This window comes from Chlorocebus sabaeus, chromosome 17, assembly GCF_047675955.1.
Source record: "Chlorocebus sabaeus isolate Y175 chromosome 17, mChlSab1.0.hap1, whole genome shotgun sequence".
Taxonomy (NCBI): domain Eukaryota; kingdom Metazoa; phylum Chordata; class Mammalia; order Primates; family Cercopithecidae; genus Chlorocebus; species Chlorocebus sabaeus.
Window position 1 is genome coordinate 37769018 of NC_132920.1, and position 21853 is coordinate 37790870.

General features: G+C 53.2%; 1 protein-coding gene across 3 annotated transcripts in view; it reads right to left on the reverse strand.

The window, feature by feature from the left end:
* Positions 1 to 657: 657 nt before the first annotated feature.
* MDGA1 (MAM domain containing glycosylphosphatidylinositol anchor 1) overlaps positions 658 to 21853 on the reverse strand; it is a 63964-nt gene continuing 42768 nt past the window's right edge. Inside the window, exons 7-17 of one of the 3 annotated variants that reach the window (XM_007972740.3) lie at positions 19799 to 20128; positions 17903 to 18199; positions 16786 to 17070; positions 14964 to 15115; positions 13995 to 14172; positions 13725 to 13748; positions 12330 to 12482; positions 11676 to 11810; positions 6678 to 6808; positions 6350 to 6458; positions 658 to 5594 (exon numbers count right to left, since the gene is read on the reverse strand). In XM_007972740.3, coding sequence (XP_007970931.2) covers positions 5503 to 5594; positions 6350 to 6458; positions 6678 to 6808; positions 11676 to 11810; positions 12330 to 12482; positions 13725 to 13748; positions 13995 to 14172; positions 14964 to 15115; positions 16786 to 17070; positions 17903 to 18199; positions 19799 to 20128 — 1886 coding nt within the window. In that variant the 3' untranslated portion in view covers positions 658 to 5502. Of the gene's footprint in view, positions 6459 to 6677; positions 6809 to 11675; positions 11811 to 12329; positions 12483 to 13724; positions 13749 to 13994; positions 14173 to 14963; positions 15116 to 16785; positions 17071 to 17902; positions 18200 to 19798; positions 20129 to 21853 lie in introns of all 3 variants that reach the window. The other 2 variants (XM_007972741.3, XM_007972739.3) reach the window with 2 other exon arrangements.

The window sequence follows — 21853 nt, forward strand, 5'->3', positions numbered from 1 at the left end:
CTATAGGGCCAGAATAGAGAATAAGAGGGAAGGGACTCCGAGCGTGTAGGAGGGATGGTAGGGTTGGGTGCCGAGAAGGGAAAAGGGCATTTCAACCACCATACCAACCTTATTCCTCCTCCTTTGCTCTTACTCCCCTTCCTTGAGCCTTCTAAGTTTTTGGGCCCTGTTGGCCTTTGCACATTCTGTTCCCTCTGCTCAGAAGCCTCTCCCAGCCCCAACAGGCTAACTCCAATCATTCTGTCTCTCCTAAATGTCTCTTAGAGAAATCTTCCCTGAAGCCCCAACCCAAGTAAGAACCCTCCTCTTACCTTCTTTCATAGCACCAATTTCCCTTCCCAGCCCTCACTGTACACATCATTATATATGTCTTGGTGTTGTTATTAGCTTACTGTCCATCTCTCCCGTTACACAGGGGCTTCCACAAAGGCAGTGTGTGGTTGGTATTTTCTGAATGAGCAAATGAATGAGGACACAAGTTCTCTGGGAGCAGACCAGGATGCAGGTCCTCACTGTCCAGGCCACAGAGCAGGATCCCTGTCGACAGGTGCCAAAGAGAAGAAAGGCCGCCCCCAGGGAGCTGAGAGGAGCCCTCCAGTGCTCCGGCCCCCACCCTGGCCCACTCTGCCCAGCCAACACACACGGCTGACACTGAGCGCTAGAACACTGCAGCTTTATTGATAGAACAACCGCGTCCGCAACTAGAGGTTACATTTGGGGGCTTGGAGGTGAAAGGGAGGAAAATGGGGAACAGAGGCTGGGGTGGAGACAGACAGCAAGGCAAAGGGGTGAGGACGGGGTCGTGTGACTAAAAAAACAACCCCAATACATTTCACCCATTAATAAGGGGGTCTCCTGTTGTGCTTTTACCTTGGTGGTGGGGTGGGCTGGGGTGGTCAGACATGTGGGCCTGGGCATGAGGAGTTTTGGCTTTTCTCCCAAGTCTTTGAGGCCTCAGGGCTGGAGCAGCCCCTTCCCTCCCTGCCCCTTCTCCTGGGCTGGGGATAAAGGCCTTGGTGAGCTGGCTACTCTGGGGCAGGAAGGATGCATGGAGACCACTGGGGCCTAGAGGACCACCAGAGCTGGGCTGAGATGGTGATTATGTGGGTGGCTGGGAGGAGGGTGGGGGGGCGCTAGGAAGGAAGGCATTCCTATCCTAGGAGGGTCCCTGGGAAATGAGTGCAGGCAACGAGAGGGCAAGGGGTGGGGTGGGCAGATGTCATCCCTCTGGACCTCGCCTGTACAATGGGGGCACCAGATTAGATGCTCCCTAACATCTCTTCTAGTTATAAGGGTCAAGGGATCCCCAGGAAAGAGTGGTCCTTCTGCCCCAACACACACACACACGCACACTCCACACATCACACACCACATTCTCGGACACACACGCACAGCACTGACTCGATAGAGAGGCAGGTGCTTCCCGGCCTTTGGAAGCATGGAGGACTCCCCTGAACCCTGAACCCTGAACCCAGCCTCAGTCAGTGGCTCTGCAGGGACTCTCCAGAGCAGAGGAAAGGTCCTGGGAATACTCCCCAGTCCCTCGAGCTGCCCAGCGAGAAAAAACACAAAGATTCTGCACGCCCCACCCGCGACCCTCCTGGTCTTTGGGGAAGTGAAGAGGATGAGCACATGAGGACATGCTGACCTGCACTCCTAGCCCGAGCTCTTGTGAAGTCACGGGGAGAGGAGGGGAAACAGGGTCTCTTCTGTCTGGGGGCCTGGGAGAGGGGCGGCAGCTGCAGACACTGGTGGGAGGGTGGCCACTTCTGTGTGGCACCCAGGCCTGCCATGGGGCAGAAGGGTCTGCAGCCTGGGATGAGAGGCCAGAATTCAGAGCCGGGAGATAGCATCTCTCCCAGGGTGGGACCCCAGCAACATCTGTAACATCCCCACCGGCACCCTGGAGACAGGACTGTTAGCCAAACTCCCCGCAGTTGTTTGGCGGGAGACCTCAGGGGCAGTGAGAAGTGGGGTGACACCCCCAGGGCTGTAGCACCTGGCTCTCCCAAGACTGGCTCTCCTCAAACTAGCTGTGTGATCTTGGGCCACTCCCCTTCCCCACTCTGGGATTCAGCTTCTTCATCTGCACGAGGGGTTCAAACTTTTGAGGTCCATCCTCACTCTGACAGCCTGAGCCAGGGGCTTTCCCAGAGCACAGGCAAAAGGAGAATGAATGGGAAAGAGGTGTCAGGCCCATCTCCAAGAGGCAGGGGTGGAAGGAGCATTCCAGGAGGAGGGGGCTTGGTCTTCAGGCTTCACTCAGCACCCTAGGAATCTGTCTGTGGTCCCAAGGGCAGGATAGCCAAGCTGAGACTTCCATAAGCTGCTCTACAGCACTTGGCCCCCGAAGTCCTTTTCACCAACATGAAGGGGACAAGGGATGGAAGGGCCCCAGCACCCTGAGGGCTAACACCCCATTTTAAGGCCACAAAATGCCTCAGTCACCCTGACCCAGAGGGCGAGGCTGCCACTGGGGAGATGTGCTGGATCCAGCCAGCCTTGTCTCCCCTGGCGGGGGTCACTCATGGGCCACCCATCAACACACAGACACTGACACACCGTGGCACACAAAGACACACAGCATGAGCAACACTGATACAGAGATGCTGGCTCACAGGCACACACAGACACTGACACTGACAAGTCACCTGGTGATACACAAAGCCACTCATCTCCGCTGAGGAACACGCACACACACCCAGACCAGCACGTGCCTAGACACTCACAGTGCCCGCTGGCATACACTGACACCCACATCCCGCACCCACCTGCTGGCACACATATACATACACATCAACCTCACTCATTCACACGTGGGGACCTCAGCGTTTCAGCAGACACACTCTGTCAACCCCGGGTCAAGCCATCCTCCAGGCAGGGCTGTCTGCACCCACTGAGACCTCCAGCAGCATGCCCCGGCTCCCCCCTACCTTGTGCCCTCCACCCATAAAGACCAGGAATCTGGGGGCCACATGTATGCAGTTCAGCCCAGCCAACACGTACTGAGCACCTTTACTGCTGCAGGCTGTATGGATCCTGAGGGGAACAAGGGAGACAATCCCCCTGTTGGAGTAGCCAGGGTTGTGGGGCAGATGGATTGGAAGGTCTCAGAGGGAAGCAGGCACAGGGTGCCTTAGGAACCCCAAAGAGGAAGCACTTGGGGCTATTCATCTCTGGTGCTCCAATGCCTACCCCATCGAGGGCACAGAGGAAGCACCCAGGAGGTGCCAGGCCAGTGCTTCCTGCTGTCAGGAGAACCTGAGGAGCTTTTCAACATTTCTGATGTCCGACTGTGCTCCAGCCCAATGAAATCAGAGCCTCTGAGGTGGGACCCAAGCAGCAATGCAGGCGAGGCCAGGAACCACTCATTACAGAATCCATTCCACTGGGCAATGGAGTGGTTTCCACACCAGGCCCACTTGTGCTGGGCACGAGCGGGAGGCGGCGGAGGTGGAGGGAGGACTTGGAAGGCTCTGAGGAGGAGCTCACAGTCTAGTTGGGGCAACAGACTGCACAGATGGGATAATTAAGGAACAATACCCGACAGACGCGATGGAAGTGTATGCTGAGAACCTGGAGCGACTCATTTCGGACAGAGGCCTTGACTGGGCCAGGAAGGCAGCCATGCTGATCAGGCATCAGAAGGCCCCGCTACATCCTGGCCCGGCCACCCACCAGCTGTTGGTGATAATGATCACACAGGCCTGGCAGGGGGAGGAGATGGGCAGCCTTTGCCTCGGTTCCCCGCCTGCCGCCTGGCGCTGCAGTGCTGCCCGAGTTCCAGGCCTCTTCTCTGCAGCTGTCCCCAACAAATGCTCCAGGAGGAGCCCTGTGACGCTCCTCACCAAAGGTGCTTGCGTTCAATAAGGTCATCTGTAAGTTCTTTGTCATTCATAGGGGATGAAAGGTGGAATTTCAGGCCATCGCAGGCAGCTTGAGACTACAGAACAGGGCTGGACAGAGTCTATTCAGCCAGCACCCTACAAGCAAACACATCACTCAGGAAGATGGACACACACACTGACGTACACGGACACTCACAGAAACGACTCGGTCTCCATCCAGTCTCACAGGCAAATATGTGTGACTGCACACACAGACCTGTGTTTGCACACACTCCTGCTCAACGAGGTACCCACGGTGGTACCTAGACACAGACGGGCACACACACATACACACACATGCACGCATGCATAAAGACTCATTCTAGAAGGGGCTGGGCCTTCTCTCTCCCACGGACGGCTGGGTGGGGGCTCAGGGGTGATGTCAAGGAGGAAAGATCTAGATCCCATCATGTCAATCTCAGGCGCCTAACCCAGGACCCAAGGACAGGGAGCCCTTTCACAGCTCCCAGAGAGTGAGGGGACTGGCCCCTGCTCCCTCCACCAATCCCAGCTCTATAAGCCCTTCCTCCTTCCCTGCCCCTGGGTGGAGAAGGGAACTTTTGACTAGACAGTGCTTTTTAGCATTTTGCCCTGCATACACCCTCCTACCCAGGGCACCCTTTCATGCCAAGTAGATAAGAAAGGAAGGCCTCTCTCCACTTCCAAATTCACTGTCTGATATGGGGGCACCAAATCACAGAAGCAGGACTTCCCTTCTGCCTTTCTCAAAGTCAAGCTTCACCCCAGAAAATGGGCTGGCCACCACTCCCCCAGCTCCTCTGAGACCCAGCTGGGGGCTGAGGCTAGGAGGGAACCGTGTTCTCAGGAGTTCCACTGCTTGTGGCGTGGAGTGGGGAAGGTGTCAGTCTTCAGACTGCCCAGGCCCAAGACCCTGTGCTGGGGCCCTTCAAAGGGCGCACACTGAGGAGGGAAATATGGTGTCCCAGAAATAGGTCAGGGGATCTGGGGTGACCTGTGGTCTCCACCATCCAGTGCTCACTCTAGACAGAGTTGTGTGCAGCAAGTGCCCTACCTTCCTGGTTGTCCCCTGGGCGTGGGACATTCACAGAGCTCACAAAGTCCCACCTGTTCCGCCTCTGATCCCTGCCTCTCCCATCTCAGGAGTCCCAGAGTCTGACCAAGGGAGGGGCTCCATGTCTGCCCCACTTCTGGCTCCCTTCTGGCAAAGCCACCAGGCTGGAGTTCGGCCTTGAGTTAGGGGACAGGGGAAAGTCAGAAGCACACCACGAGTGCAGCAAGGACAAGGCCCATGTTGCGCCAAGGTCCCTGGGTTGGCAGATGCCATTCAGGCAAGTCCCCTGTCTTTGCAGTAAAGAAGGTGCTGGCAGGTCGGATAGAAACTTGTGCTTTAATATATCTCTGTGTGTGAGAGCATGAGTGTGTGCGTGTGTGCATGTGGAACAGCTGTCTGCAGGGCCTCAGTGCCTGGCCTCTGTCCTTGTCCTCTGCTCATCCTTGCAGCCAATGCAGGCCCCCTCCCTGGCAGGCCGGCCCTGCCCCTGGGCACCCCAGCTGGCAGGGGTCAGTCTTTGGTACAATGTGGACACTTTGGTGTGCCAGGGGCAAAGTTGCGGGGGGGCCCACACAGCTCTCATCATCTCTGCAACGCCAAGAGGAAGATGGCCATGGGCCCCCACAGCTGTGGGCTGGACTGGCAGGGAGCTCCACTGCCCGGCATCACCACCACTGCAACAGGAAAGAAAGAGGAGACAGGCCAGGGCTCTGGTCAGCTCTGGCAGGGGCAGGAAGTGGCAGGCAGGTCGGCAGCATCAGGGCACTGTTACTCTGCCAACCTCTTGGGAGGGCCTGAGGGTGCGCACTGGCCTCAGTGCACACGACAAACTCACAGCACAGACATGAGATGGCGTGGGGTGGAGTGGGGGTTAGCTCAGCCTGCCAGGCTTCAGGTTCACTAAGACTCGGAAGAATTTACTTAACCTCAGTGGGCCTCAGTTTCCTCACCTGTAAAATGGGTCCAACGGTGTGTGCTACCCCAAACGACTGTTGTGAGGATTAACTGTTTTGAGGTAAGTGAAACGTGCATATACAAGTTTATGTGCCTTGCCTGGTACACAGTAATTGCTCAGTAAGTGGGAGCTGTTAGTATTGGAAACTTCTGGCCCTGGAAGGCGCACGTTCACCTCTGGAGCCCGAGATATGCACAAATGTATTCAGACACAGGCACAGGAGGTGCTCTGATACCATGAACAGGTCAGTAGGCTCACCACGAGGCGGGGGGCTGGGCTTCTCATTGTTTACACATGCACACAGCCTGAGTGAGGGTGGGGCACACCTTCACACAGTCAGAACCACATGATTCCCATCACTCAGACATTCTGAACCCCTATTCAGACACAAACACCCGCCCCCAGCAGACAGGAACCCCTGCCACACACAGCTCCCGCCAGATTCAGCTCCCCCACCTCCTTCCCATCTTGCACCTTTATTGGGATCCATCTGCTTCCGGGGACACTCCCCCTTCTTCAGTGTGACGTCATCTATGGCAATATCCCCCAGGTAGCCTGAGCCTCGAACCCCCTCAAAAATAATCTGGGGTGGGGTCAGAAAGCAGGGAGCAAGGGTTGAGGAAGTTCTGCTGGGGACCAGAGCACTCCCCCAACCCACCTTTCCCCTTAATCTACCTGGAAGTTCCCCCTAGCCTGACTCTTTCCATCCTGAGCCCCCAGGAAGGACAAGGCTTTCCTAAGTGCTTCCTGGCCACAGCAACCACCGAAGCTGGGGAGGGTCCTCTGGGCCCTTCGGACTCACCTGGAAGGGCCCGCTGGGGCTGATGGGCACATGGGCCTGCTGCCACACATTGCCCTTATTGCCACTGAGGGACCAGGCATGCGTGTCCAGAGCCCCTTTGTTCCGGGACCGCACCAGGAGGTTGAGGGAGCCTGTGGTGGGTGTGAAGACAGTCGGCAGTGAGATCTGGCCAGGGCACCCTCACCTTTCCACATCTACCAAGCCCTCTTCTCCCACCACATCCTGCAGCCCTGTCCCTGTTGACAGGACCTCCTCCCCATGCCCAGCTGGGTGCAATGTCCCATTCCTGCAGGGACACCCTCAATGTGGGAAACAAGACTTCAGCAGGATTTCAGTTCATCAGGATGACTTGCAAATTTTCTTTCATTTCTGTCCTTCTGTCCTGCCCTTCTAATCAGCTAATCTCCCCACCCACAAACACACACACACGCACACACACCCTACCCTTCCCCTCTAGACAAGGGAGCTGTCCCAGGGCAGTGGGACCTCTGTCTGAGCAACCAGCAGGATTTCCAAAGAAAACAGTGTGTCCCTGTTGGCAGTACATGACTTGTAGAGGTAGATGAAGGGGTTTTGAAACGTTTAATATCCAGTTGGCAAGAGGAGTATGTTGGGTCCAGTAAGGCCCTGGGAGAGAGAAGGCCAGAAGGGACAGTCTGTGTGATCGTCCATGCTCTGCATTCCCCATGGGGTAGAATAAATACCAGCAAGTGAAAGCTTGCAGGAGGCAGATTTGAACTCCATCTAAGGAAGACGCTGGATGTATGAGATCTGCCCAGCAAAAGAGTGGGCTGTCTTGGGGAAGCATCCTGTCCTTGGACAGGACTAGCCAGCAGGGGTGCTGTGGAGGGGACCCCTGTCTCCAGTCACGTTACCCCCCTGCTCAGTCCCCTTTGAGGCTTCCCATCGCCATCCTTTCCTGGACTTCCACACCTGATCTGGACGCTGTCAGCTTCTCTGATCTCATCTGCCGCCACTCTTTCCTGGCTCCCACTCGGGTACAGCAAACTGGTATCCTTGCTTTTCTTTCAATACCTGAGGCCAGTTCCTGCCTTAGGGCCTTTGCTTGTGATGTTGCCCCAGCCTGGAACATTCTTCCCTCCCTCAAGGAAGTCCCTGACCATCCCATGTAAAAGAGCTCTCTATCCTTTTTTCTGCATTCTTTTCTTTATAAGACTTGGCACCAGTAGACTGTAAGCTCTTCAAGAGCAGGGGTCTTTGTCTTGTCCTAGGGTCCTAGAACACTGCCTAGCATATAATGGTGCTCAATTAGTTAAGTGAATGAATAGATGGATGAATAAATGAATGATTGACAGGATTTGGTCTTCATGAACCCAACCCTGAGGTCCTTCCAACTCTGAGATTCTATGAAAGTCCTTGATGAGAGTTATGGAAAATTCTTCATTTAGAATTTAACTGTTGGGAACTTCTAGGAATTTTGACACAGACCTTCCTGCAAGGAGTCAAATAGGGAAGAGAAGATGTGAATCCCAGGGACTACCATACCACAGAGCAGAGAGTGATCTGGGCCTGGGGAGCTGTACATTAAGGACTTAGAGTTCACAGGAAGGATAGAGGGCTCCCAGCTCAAACCTAGGAAGACTTCTGGAGGAGGTGGTGTTTTCAACAGGCCTTGAGGAATGGGAAGAATTTGGCCAGGGGAATGTGGTAAGAAGGCATGTTAAGCAGAGGGAACAGGCTGAGCAAAAGCCCAGAGGCTGGAAAACTGGAGTCTATCCAGGCACCAGCATACAGCTCTGTATGGCTTTAGATGTGGCAAGAAAGATATGGAGGAATGTACTGAGCAAAGCTCATTATTTTTTTGGGGGGCGGGGGGTGGGGACAGGGTCTTGGTGGTACAATCATGGCTCCCTGCAACCTCAAATTTCTGGGCTCAATAATCCTCCCACCTCAGCCTCCCAAGTAGCTAGGACTGTAGGCATGTACCACCACACCTGGCTAATTTTTAAAGTTTTTTAGTAGAGATGGGGGTCTCGCTATGTTGCCCAGGCTGGTCTAGAACTCCTGGACTCCAAAAGCACTGGGATTACAGGCAAGAGCCACTGAGCCTGAGCAGGCCCTTTTCAAACAGAAGGTTGGGGGTCTTGGGCCGTGGATGTCCTCTGTAAAGGGATGTCAGGAAGCCCCTGAGCAGGGGGTACACGGGAGCTGATGGGTGCTGAGGGAAGGCGATGGTGAAAAAGCAGGCTTCCGCATCAGGGTCCTTGGGGCAGGGTAGTGGAGGAGGAAGAAATGGTATGGGAACTGAGGCTAGATCCCAGAGGGATGGGGACAGCGGGCATATCTCCAGGAGGGAGAAGAGAAAGTCATTTCTTTGGGGCTGGTGAGGATCCTGGAAGACACTGGGGCTTGGGCCCTGTGAAAGCCAGGGTGAGTACCTCCTGTTCTACTGAGTGCTGGCACAGCCTCTCAAGGGCCCATCCCCTGCTGGTGAGGTACCTCCATATGCCTGGAACCTTCAATATGCTCCTCTGCCTGGCTTTGCCATGGAGGAGGGGGTGTTCCTTGCTATCCTAGTTCCTCTTCCCTCCTCCCCTCCCACTCTGCCTGGCAGCTCTGGGCACCAGCTGTCCCTAGACCTTGTGTCTCGCTGGCTCTCCTTGGTCCAAGCCAACTCCTTTCATACCAGGCAGGTAACATTTGGTGGCTCTCTCCCACCAGGGGGTCTGTCTATCTGGTGTCACAGATGGTACAGCTTTGTCTGTGGGAAGTGCCAGCCAACGGGCACCATCTAAGATTGATTCCCCTTCCCTCAGAGCCGGATATTTCATATCACTGGGGGCTGGAGCTGAGCTGGAAGGGACAGGGAGGGGAACTGGTGTTGCCTGGGCACTCTTAGCCAAGTTTTCTGGTCTCCTCCTTCTCCAGCACCCCTCAGTTACCCCAGAATTCCAGGTCCCTATGGCTGTGGGCAAATGGGCCGAGCACTCCCAGGCTAATGCTTCCACAATCTCCCCTCTCACTATCTTGACCAAGTTATGTAACACATGTGCTAGTATCTTTCTTTAAACTCACTCATTCTTTTTTTCTTTTTTGAGCCTTGTCCTTAGCATCAGTATTAGAGAAATCCTGAGTTTTAAGAGCTAGCTTTATTCACCACATAAATCATACCCAGTGCTAAAACTGGGAAAGATGGGGTAAACCCAAATGAACTGGTTGTCCTACCTGGGGAAGCCAAGTGGAAATGAGAGGACTGGGCAGGGTGGTGGAGTCCTGGTCATCCACCCTCACCTACCCTAGAAGAAGCTTCTTATGAAGTCCAGACCCAGCCTTGGGCAAAAGATCTGTGCAAATGGTTTGGGGGCCCCAGTGGAGGCAGAACCTTCTATCCGACTCCATTCTTGTTCATCAGTTCAGCTTGACCCATCACCCTAGCTGTGGAAACTTCTCCATGACAAGCCTTTAGATCTACATTTGCTTAAAGTCACTCCCTCTACCATTACATCTGAGGAAAACAATGAAGATGCTTTCTGTGGACTGACAAGGAATGATCACCAAGATGATGTACAATTCAGAGGGAAAGAGCAAGTATAGGACAGTATGTGTAAAATGGGAGGAAATAGAAATATATATATATAAAAAATATATATGTGTGTGTATTGGTTTCTTTTCTTTTTTCTTTTTTTTTGAGATGGAGTCTCACTCTGTCGCTCAGACTGGAGTGTAGTGGTGCAATCTCGGCTCACTGCAATCTCCACCTCCCCGGTTCAAGCGATTCTCCTGCCTCAGCCTCCTTACAGGCACCCGCCATCATGCCTGGCTAATTTTTGTATTTGTAGTAGAGATAAGGTTTTGCCATGTTAGCCAGGCTGATCTCAAACTCCTGACCTCAGATGTCCCGCCTGCCTCGGCCTCCCAAAGTGCTGGAATTACAGGTGTGAGCCACCTTGCCCAGCCATATGTACTGGTTTCTATTGGATAAAGTATCTCTGAAAATTTGCCCTAAAATCTAGTCTATTGATCACCTTTGGCAGATGGACTGGGATGGGAGGGCATTTGCATTATGTGCCCTTTTGTACCTTTTGGCCTTTGTGAAATGTATTACCTTTCCTATAAATAAGTAAACAAACAAAAACATTTTTAAAAAATCATCATGGCCTCAGCAGAGTCTCCCATGACCATGCCGTGGAGTCAGTCAGGTCTCCCTGTTACCACTAGTCTCGGCCCCTGTCCTTCCACTGCTGCAGGGGTCACTAACTCCTAGCTGGTAGCATGGGTTATTTAATAACTGTCTCTCCCACTTGCCTGTAAATGCCAAGAGGATGGGGAACTCGTCCACCTCATTCACTGCAGCACCTGATACCCGGCACTGAGCAGGAGCTCTGGAAGTGATGGCTGACAGATGAGTTCACTGGTTATGTGACACTCCTACCAGTACCATTGCCTGCCAAAGGGTACTCCTTATGTTCACTCCCACACTTGGGAAGCAGGACTTCCTCTCACTGCCCACAAAGCAGCACCCTTCCGATCTCACGTTTAGGGCCTGGAGAAGTCACACAGATCTAGCTTACTGTGTGGTCTTGGGCAAATGCTTGACGTCTCTGAGTTGGATGGTAACACTTCCCTCATCTGGTGGCTGTAAGGGTTAATGCAACCAGGGATTCGGCATACCCAGGACATCACCTGGCAGGCACTCCGTATTTGCATCCTCTTAGTTGTCTTCTCCATCCCCTCCACTTCTATCTCATCCTGCTGGAGTCTTTTTTTTTTTTTTTGAGATGGAGCTTTGCTCTTGCTGCCCAGGCTGGAGTGCAGTGGTGCAATCTCAGCTCACTGCAACCTCCACCTCCCGGGTTCAAGCGATTCTCCTGCCTCAGCCTCCCAAGTAGCTGGGATTACAGGCACCTGCCACCACACCCCGCTAATTTTGTATTTTCAGTAGAGATGGGGTTTCACCATGTTGGCCTCCTGTGGACCCCACTCCCCTCCCATCCTCCAGCATACATTTGGTGGAGACTACCTGGTCCCCCAACTCACCGATGTGTTTCCCGTACATGTGGTAGAAGAAGGAGACACAGTAGAACTTGGCGCTGGCATTGTAGAGGGGACTCACTAACCTTGCACGATCCCCCAGCTCCCGAGGCCTTGATGTCTCGATGAACATGTAGTAGCCTGTGGGGAATGGGGAGATGTGCCAATAGCCCCCGAGACGCCCGGGCCTCTTCCTACCTGATTCCCTCTCTGCCTAAGCCTCTGCTGGCTGAACCTGAGGTGCCTTACCCCACGCACCCTGCCTCACAGCACAGCACGGGAGGCTGGTCAGTGCTCATGGGTCCTTGGCTCTACTGTAATTCCTCTTCCTCTTCATCCTCTATCAGGACAGGGCTGCATCTCCCTCAGACTGGGGCTCCCTAAGGATGGGGCTGTGACTCACCTCAGACCAGGGATCCCTGAAATCAGGGCTGTGTCTCCCCTCAGACCAGGGCTCCCTGAGGATGGAGCTACATCTCCCTCAGACTGGGGCTCCCTGAGAACGGAGCTGTGTCTCCCCTCAGACCGAGGCTCCCTGAGGACAGGACTGCGTCTCCCTCAGACTGGGGTTGTCTCCCTTCATCCCCAGTGTGGGGTGCCCTGGGCCTAGACAACCCCCTGAAGCAATCCTCCATTTCTGGCAGCAGGCCAGGTCCTTACCCTCAGGGGTGCCACTTATATCAGTGGGGGGACCAGTGTTGGGGGAGCGTTTGGGGTTCTGGGTGAGGGCGTTCTGCTGCGTCCAGTCAAAGTTGTCTGTCAGGTCCTGGGTGTAGCCACAGATCTTCTCATCCTCAAAGTGGCAGGTGTTGTCTGCATTTCATGGGGGAATGAGACAAAGAGTCACCCTCTTCAGTCCCTGAGGCCCAGCCTCACCCTGTCACCACCCTGCAGAGGCAGCTCCCATGCATCCAAGCAAGGCATCCAGGATTCCAGGCTTCAAAAGACCAGATACGGGACCCACAACAAAGTTGTTGCCATAACAAGACTTCTTAACCCTTTTTGTCCATAGTCCCTTCTAGCATCTAGTGAAGCCTAAGGACAATCTCAGAATAATTATTTTAGACACATAAAATGAAATATACAGGATTATAAAGAAAATCAATTATATTGAAATACAGTTGTCAAAATATTTTTCAATCTGTTATAAAATCATAAGTAGGCTTCTGTATTATCTAATTAAATCACAAGATCTAGTGTTAGGTCTAGTAACTACTATAGTTTTGAAATACAAATGGATATAAATGATATTTAGAGGTATCTCGAACAACTGTAAGGTGAGGTGAAAACACGGGATTTCTACAGCTGACAAAGTCACAGGTCCTGATTTTACTACTGTGGTTTGGGTCCTCCATTCATCATTGAAGGGGATGTTAACTTTCTGCTAGAAGATAGGGAAAATAAAGAAATAATTGAGGCCAGGCATGATGGCTCACGCCTGTAATCCTAGCACTTTGGGAGGCCAAGGCAGGTGGATCACCTGAGGTCAGGAGTTCAAGACAAGCCTGGGCAACATGGTAAAATCTCGTCTCTACTAAAACTACAAAAATCAGCCAGGCGCGGTAGCACATGCCTGTTATCCTAGCTACTTGGGAGGCTGAGGCAGGAGAATCACTTGAACCCGGGAGGCAGAGGTTGCAGTGAGCTGAGATTGTGCCACTACACTCCAGCCTGGACAACAGAGTATGCCTTTCCATGTTCATAGACTGCCTGAATTCTATACATAGATTCCTTGGAGGTCCATGGGTCACAGACTAAGAACCCCTGACTCAGGCAACAGGGGGTGTAGATGAGCCCAGCTTCTCCTTTTTTCTTTTGGGACAGTGAGCCTCTCCCCACCTGCCTGGCCTTTAAACCCCAGAATAATCCCAGATGTAAACATCTCCAGCCCAACATTGCTTCTCCTTCTAGCCTCTGGCCGTACCCCATGGAAACGGAGGGGGAATTCATTTTCTCTCTGACTGTCTCAAGGATAGCCTATCTCCTTTCTCTCACTGGGAGAGCCTTTGTGTCCCTAAAGGGAAGGGGAAGTCATGGGGGATTGGGGAGTCTCACCTGAAAGGTTCGGAGAGTTGATGGCTGAGAAAGCAAGCAGGGAAACCAAGTCAGAACTGAGGTGTGGGGCTCTGCAGAGGATACCCTGCTTGGGACCAGAGGACAGGGTCCTCAGAGCCAGGACTGGGGGCCAGCAGGTCTGGCCTGCAGTGACAAGGTAGGAGAGTACACGGTGGGGAACCCCAAGCTTAGGAACCGCATGGGGGTGGTGGAGGGGGTCCCTGGCCATGAGATGGGCCCATCCTTCCTACCACCACCACTGTCACCTACGCTCTGTGTAGTGGATGATGCGGGAGGCCATGTCACCAGCCCCGAAGGTGGTATAGGGTGTGAGGCGGACCTCATAGCTGTGGGGCACACGGAGGTCGGTCAGGATGTACTCCAGCAGCTGCCCCTTCTCCACACGCCGGACCGGGATGGCCTTGACCACCGCATTGTGCTGGTTCAACTGTAAGTACAGGGAGTTCCCAGATGCCTAGGAAGTCAGCCCCTCAGTTTCCTCAACTGTGAGACAGGACAATCACCCCTTCCGTGCCCACCTCCCAGGGCTGTCTTCATAATAAAAATGATGATAGCAACACACTGAACCATTAATAAGTGTGGGGTACTGTTTTAAGTATACTGTCATTATTAAGTCATTTAATCCTCAAAATTACAATCCTATGAGGCAAAATATTATAATTACTCCCATTTTACAGATAAGGAAACTGAGGCCAAAGAGAGTACCTTGCTGTAGCTAACACAAAGCAGGGTTCTGGCCTAGGCAGTCTGCCCCAGAGCCACACTCTTACCCTCCCACCAGTCACCTCTTGGGCTGAGCAGAACCACATGGAATCATACTGGGCACGAGAACAGCAGAGAGACCCTGGCCTTGCATGGTGGAGACCCCCTGGATGAGACTGACCCTCTCCTCTCCCACACTCCTTCTTAAGCTCTTGATCCAAGAGTAGATTCTATGTTCTGTGAGTAGCGCTGGCTCCCTCCCCTATGAACCCAGCAGACCCTTGCCTGCCCAATTCTCATAGCTGTGCCTAGAGTCTGGGTCCAGAAGGGACAGATCCCTAGAACCTCCGATCTCTTGCTGCTATGTCCAAAACTTTTCTCCCTAAGGGAGATCTCTAAAAGGGTCAACGTGTCTGAGTCCCACCTCTGACCTTTCCTCTGGCCTTGATGAGCATTTCCAGGGTTAGCCACCCCACCCTCCACCTGCCCCCAGGCCCCCGCTCCCCCTTGGCCCACCTGGCGGACGCTGAGTCTGTAGTTGAGCACCGGGTCGACAGCATCAGGCTCCCTCTGAGTCCACTGCAGCACGTAGGAGTAGTTCTTGGACAGCTTGTGGCTGCGGGTGGGGTTGGGGGTGTCGAAGTAAAACTCCGGGCTGTAGGCTTTGGCTAAGAGGGTGGGGAGGGGGGCATTGGGCCGTGGAGGGTGCGGGGGAGACACAAAGAAAGGAGGTGTGGGAAAGGGAAACAGAAGAGGATGAGGTGGAAAACAGAGAGGGAATGGAGAAACAAAGAGAAAGGGAATATTGTGAGATTGGGGAATGTTGGGAGAAGAGGGGATTGGGAAGAATGAGAATGGGATAGGAGGGAAAGTGAGAGATGGAGACAGAGATTGGAAATTCCAAGAGGTGATATTGGTGAGAAGAGAAAGGCAGGCCCAGAAAAAACAGAGTAAAGAGAAATTTAGGAAAACACAGAAAAGGGATATGAGGGAAGACAGGGGAAAGAGAGTGGGGGAAGGACACAAAGAAGGGTCAGGGATATTGGGAGGAAAGAAAGATAAGGGAGAGGAGGGGAATAGAGAGAGGAGTGGGGAGACAGGGAAAGTGTGGGAGAACAGGGGAGAAGGGAAGGAGGTGGGAAATGTCACAGGGGCCTCTGGCTGGCAGGGCTGGATGGTGGGGAGGTGGGGAGAGGGCCAGTGACCTGCCGTCCTATCCCCCTGCTGCTGAGTGAGGGATTCAAACAGAAGCTGAAGGGCCACCCAGTCAGCTGGGGGCTGCTGGGAAAGCTGTGTATGCCATGGAATGGGGGACAGGCATCCCCAGGCTCTGCTCCAGAGGCGCTGCCACCAGCTCTGGCAGGGAAGTGGCTCTACCCACATGGAGGAAGACATCAGCAACCCAGGCAGCCCCCCTGTGTTCCCCTAGGCCTTCCTCACCACCACCTCCACCCCTTTCTGACCCACCCATGGCCATCTGCAGCCCCTGACAGTCCACCTGAGAATGCCTAGAAGAGCTGGGGCTGAGAGGGGTTTCTGGGCACCGAAGGGCCTGCACCTCTAGGGTGCCAGCTCAGGAAACGTGTGCTGTCTGGCCCAGTGCCCCCGCAACAACGTTCCAGAGAAGCTGTTGAGAGGCATCTGCTCTCCCCTAAACTACACCTCAGACCCCTGAAGCGGTTCCCCATCTGTAGCCTCAGGGGTCAAGGACGAGCGGGGAGGGACTGAGATGGGGTTGTGGCCAGGGCTTGATGGGCTCTAACGCTGGTGGGAGTGGGGCTGGAGGGAATGCTGCCTGCTGCTGCACCGGCCGGAATTGCAAAGCTGGGACTGGACCAAACTGAAAGGGGTGGAGCCTATGCCTTACGCAGGGGGAGCCTAGACGTGGCTTGGATGGGTTTTGAAGGGATCTAGGCCTGATTTGGGTGTTGGTAAAGAGGCGAAGCCTAGGCCTGGGGAAGGCTGTGTTTGAAAGCGGCGCAGTTGTCAGACGCCCAGGAAGCGGGCTGAGCTGTAATAGGCGGGGCTTAGGACAGGTATAGGCATAAGCAGGCCTTGGAAGGTGAAGGCCTCAACCTCAAGAGAGGGTGTGAGTGGAGGGGCGTGGCCTGCACCTGGAGGGCGGGGCTGGGAGGCCCAGGTTGGGATACTAGCGGCACAGGGCGGGGCCTGGCCTTGGCGTGGGCAGGTCTTGGAAAGGCCGGGGCTAAGCCTGGAGTAGGTGGGCTTCAAGGGGGCCGGGGGCCCACCCAGGGAAAGAATCTCCCGGGCTGGGACTGGGGCAGAGCCTGGCCCCTGGTGGGCGTGGTGGGTGGGGAGGGACCCACTGGACGCTCACCGGAGACCTGGAAGAGGCAGACAGCCGAGCCCACGTCGTTGGAGACGCTGCACTCGTAGCTGCCGCTGCTGTCGCGAGTTACGGCGTCGAGGCGCAGCTCCGCATGATCCGGCGCCTCAGCGGCGGCGGGAACAACAGGCGGCGGCGGGAGCAGCTGCCCTTTGAAGCGCCACACAGCCGAGGCGATGCGCTGGGGGCTGCCTCGCAGCAGCGAACAGCGCAGGAGCACGGGCCGGCCCAGCGCCTGGCGCACGTCCTGAGAACTGGGCTCCACCTCCGGCGGGACTAGGGGCGGGAGCAGCGGTCAGCGGTGCCTCTCCCCAGCGAGTGGGGCCTGAGGAGCGGCCCGTGGGGAGGTAACGTGCTCACCTCTACTGCCGTGAGCCCCCGCCAGGAAAAATCCCAGGGCGGATGCACACTCGCAACACATCCCTCCAATGGCCACGCTCTTACCTCCCAACCTGCAGATACTCACTCCCTCCTGGCCATTCCCACCAGCCATGCTTCCCAGACCTGGCCTGCAGTCACGCCCTAAGTGGACCCCTCGCCCCACCCCCACCCAAGCAATGAAATGCAGGATAACGCAGGGATTTTACATATAATCTCTAAAGCTAGTTGGGCTGGGTTCAAATCCCAGTCCTGACTCTGTGAGAACTTAGGCAAGTTATTCAACTTCTCCGTGTCTCAGTTTCCCTATTTGTAAAAATGGGGGAATAATAAAATCTGTTATAGGGCTGTGGGGGTTTAAATGAGTTAGTGCATTAAAACTCTTAAGTGTTTGGCACATGGTAATTTTCATCATCTTGTTATCATACAGTGTTTCCCTTGAGGGTCCTTCCTCCTCCTTCAAAATCCCACTTCCACCTGTCAAAATCAAGTAATTTTTTTTGTTCACCGGGCCCCTGAAAATGAAGATGGGAGATACTTGATGAAGTGCAGCAAAGAACACAGACCTCCGTGTTCTGCAGCACGGGGGTGTCAAGGAGCGTTAGGGGTATCAGGAGTAGGTGGTGGGGTCTGGTTGGACTGGGGTGGCTGAGGGGATGAAGAGGGGACAGGCCTGCTGCGAGCTGGAAGGAAAGCTGGGAAGGTAGTCCGAGTGGCTTGGTGGACTCACACTGCACGTTCAGCTGCACCTGGGCCTCACGGGGGCGCACGTTGAAGCCATTATAGCGGGCCGTCTGGCAGCGGTAGGTCCCGCTCATGTCTCGGCTCACTCGTTCCAGCCGCAGCTTCCCGTCCGGAGTCTCCTCCAGGGGCAGCCCCGAGGGCAGCAGTGCAGCCTCCTTGTCCACACGGGACCAGAGCACGGGCGGCCTCGGCTTACCCCGCACCTCGCATTGCAGCTCGGCAGGAGATCCCTCGCGCACAGTCACCACGGCCCTACCCTTGGGCACACTGATGGTGGGCGGCACTGCGGGGGTGATGGTGGTCGGTAGAGAGGTAGGAGTGGAGTTAGAACTCCCCTCTGGGCTCTGCCTTCCGGCTCCTGCTTACCTCCCCCTCGGTGCAAGCCTCTCTCCCATCCCAGACTTCCCACTGGTCCCCAGTATTTCCAAAGCAGAATTCACTCTCCCAAATCCCCTCCATCCCTGGGTCTCCACCTCAGGGTCTCTCAGCTCAAAGAGAGACCTGAAGTCAGCCTGGCCTATATTCCTTCTTCCCCAGAACTAATAAGTACTAGGGATTCCACCTCTTAAACATTTCCAAATATATCCATTCTCGGTCCTTCTGTCCTACTCTGGGCCCTGGCCTATTTAAAGACTTCATCTTCTCTTGCCTCATCTTCTCTTGCCTTAGTGTGTTATCACAGGCTTCTAGTCTGTCCTACAACATCCTTGCCCTTTCTTCCTAAGTAATAGGATACCTGGTTTTCAGCAGGGCTCACAGCCACCCAGAATAAAGACTACATCTCCCAGCCTGCATTATCATTAGCTACAGCCGTATGACTAAATTCTCGCCAATGGGATACCAAGGAAAATGAGGGTGTTTAAAAGAAGCTGTACCCCTCTTCTCCTTCCTGCAGAAAAGAATGCAGAATAATGGCTGCAGCTGGAACTGCCATCATGGGCAACGTGGTACATGCTAAGGATGATGGAAGAGCAAGCCAGGTGGCTCCTGGGGCCCTGAGGACTTAGTGGAGCAGAGCCCCTATACTAGCCCTGACTGCTCACCAGCAAAGTTTTACATGAGGAAGAAATACACATCTAGCTAGTTTAAGCCACTGTTAATTAGGGTTATTTCTGTTAATAACACTGCTAATTTCTTTTATTCATGGCAGAACTTAATGCAACCCAACACATTGCTCAATCAGAGGGTCTTCTGAAGACTTCCATGAGTCCCACTGCACATCACATCAAACAAATTAAAATGTACCCATGTTCTACATTAAATATAAAGTTCTTATTTTTAAATAGCTCTATAAGGCCAGCTGAGGTCCAGTGATCTAGTTAGTATAATATATACTCTATAAACATTTATGCATTTATTGGCTTTAATTGTGCAGTTGTTTCTTTGTATTTTGGAGCCAATTATTTTATTTGTCCAGGCCCTTAAGACACTTCCATGCCCTAGGCATCAGGCCTATGAGCCAAATGGAGGAAACGCCTCTGGGCCCCTGCCCTGGCTCTAAGACACTCCAACTCCCAAGCCCGCTACACACCCTATAGGCAAAAGAGTAGTCTCTCCCTTTGAGGCTGCACTGCCCTCAGGGAACTCTTTGTAGACTCTCATGTATGCAGTTTGCAATGATATATTTGTGAGACTCTCTGAAACGTGTTTGCCTTTTCTCCTAAGCTCTATGAGGGCAGAGCCTGTTTTGCCCACCACTCTACCCCAGGGCCTAGCACAGTGCCTGGCATATTAACAGGGACTCAGTAAAAGCATGTGGCACGAACAAATGGTGGCCTCCTCACTCTGGCTTCCCTTTCCCAAGCTGCTGCCTCCCCACTACCTCCTGTCTGTGGGCCTCTCCACCCCCTCACATTTCCCTAGTGCCCCTCCAGTTGCCCACCTGTCTCAGAGGAGATGTTGACCTCAACACTGAGGTCGGGCACGGGTGCCCCTGGGAAAGAAGCCATGCACAGGTAGGTGCCATAGTCACTGAAGTGCAGGTCAATGAGCTCTAGGCTGCTGGTGACCGCGGGCAGCTCAGGATCATTGCGGGTCACCAGCAGCCGCTTGGACATGCGTGCCGGCTTGCCATTCTTGAACCACTGGTAGGTCACCTTCTCCTGGGGCACTGCATCCACGTGGCACGATAGCTTCAGGTCCTGGCCCAGCTGGATGTTCTCACTCTCTTTGATCACGTCAGGAGTGATCTGGAATGTAGCGTTCTTCATGGCTGTGAGTGGATGGGGAGGGAAGGGTAGCTGGGGTTGGCCTGACTCCAGGGGTCCATGTCCCACCCCAACCCCATGTCCCACCTTCTCCCCTCTAACTGGCCCTTCTGGGGATAAGGGGCTACAACTCTCTCAGGTGAAACTAGCACTTTTCTCGGCTTGGAAATTGTTTCATTTATTCAGATGTGCTTTAAAAGTTCAAAAAGGTCACTGCAGAAAAGCAGGTTTTACCAAACAGAACTTACACTATGTGAGAGGCACTGTTCTAGGCACTCAACATGGATTTACTAGTTTAACCCATCCCAGAATCTCTGAAGGAGATGCTTTATTACCCCCATTTTACAAAGGAGGGAACTGAGGCTCAGACAGTTTAAGTAACTTGCCCAGAAAAGTAGCCAATCTTGAATTCAAACTCAGAGTCTGAGCTTTTGACCACTACAATGCTTTGTTTTTTATCATTGTTTTAAACCTTAAATATGCAAAATACACATTTGGAAGCATGCACTAGAATCTAACAGTGGTTCTATCTAGAGAGTGGAACTGAGGAGAATTAACAATTTAATTCTTACATTTCACCCTTTTGTGCTGTTTGACTCTTCGTAATAAGCGTGTGTAATTTTTATAATAAGAGACCAATACAATCACTTTACATGCAATTACATAACACAGCTTTTAGAAAGAAAAAGGTCTGGCCTCTTTTAAAAATGTGGATCATGGCCAGGCGCGGTGGCTCACGCCTGTAATCCCAGCACTTTGGGAGGCCAAGACGGGCAGATCACGAGGTCAGGAGATCGAGACCATCCTCCTGGCTAACACGGTGAAACCCCATCTCTACAAAAAATACAAAAAGTTAGCCGGGCATGGTGGTGCGCGCCTGTAGTCCCAGGTACCCCCGGAGGCTGAGGCAGGAGAATGGCGTAAACCCAGGAGGTGGAGCTTGCAGTGAGCTGAGATCGTGCTACTGCACTCCAGCCTGGACGACAAAGCCAGACTCCGTCTCAAAAAAAAAAAAAAAAAAAAAAAAAAAAAAAAAAAAAAAAAATTGTGGATCATGTTTGAAATAAACCAAGAGTTAAACTGAGTTTTTGATCAGGTACCCAACCTTCTGGACAGGACACTGGCACAACAGGCACGAGTCAGGTCTGCGCTGGGAAAGGCGAGCTCTACAGCCACCCTAAGAGGTGACCGTAAGTATTTGATGTAAATTGAGATCTTACCAACCCAGGCTTAAAAGGCCAAATGGAATCAGGTGGAGAAAAATAATCTTCTGATGGAAAAAGTACCATCGAAGGAAAAAGTCGTCATTAGCCACAATTTTTAACCTTTCTTGCTCTGATTAAGTAAAAAGTCACAGAGAGCTAGTTTCTTTCTGTGAGGAGAGTCGGAAAGAGACTGACTGCTCAGTGAGAGATGAAGACAGTCCACGTAATCAGTGACTCTCAGTGGAGTTTGGCAGAAGCTGTACTTTACGTTCCAGTGCTAAAGAGCTGGAAATAAGCCTGGATCTTTAAAAACAACAACCAAAACCAAACAGTAAGTGTATATTCAGGGCAACTTGAATCAATGCTCTCAGGTAGCCAAAATACATTAAAAAAAAAGAAAGAAAGAAAGAAAAGCAACAAACAAAAATTCCTAAAGCCGCACAAGCAGAAAAATTTAAACTTTTCTCCTTAATTCAGAGTGTCAAAATCAAGATCATAGTGAGCAGTTAATTACTGAGGCTGAGG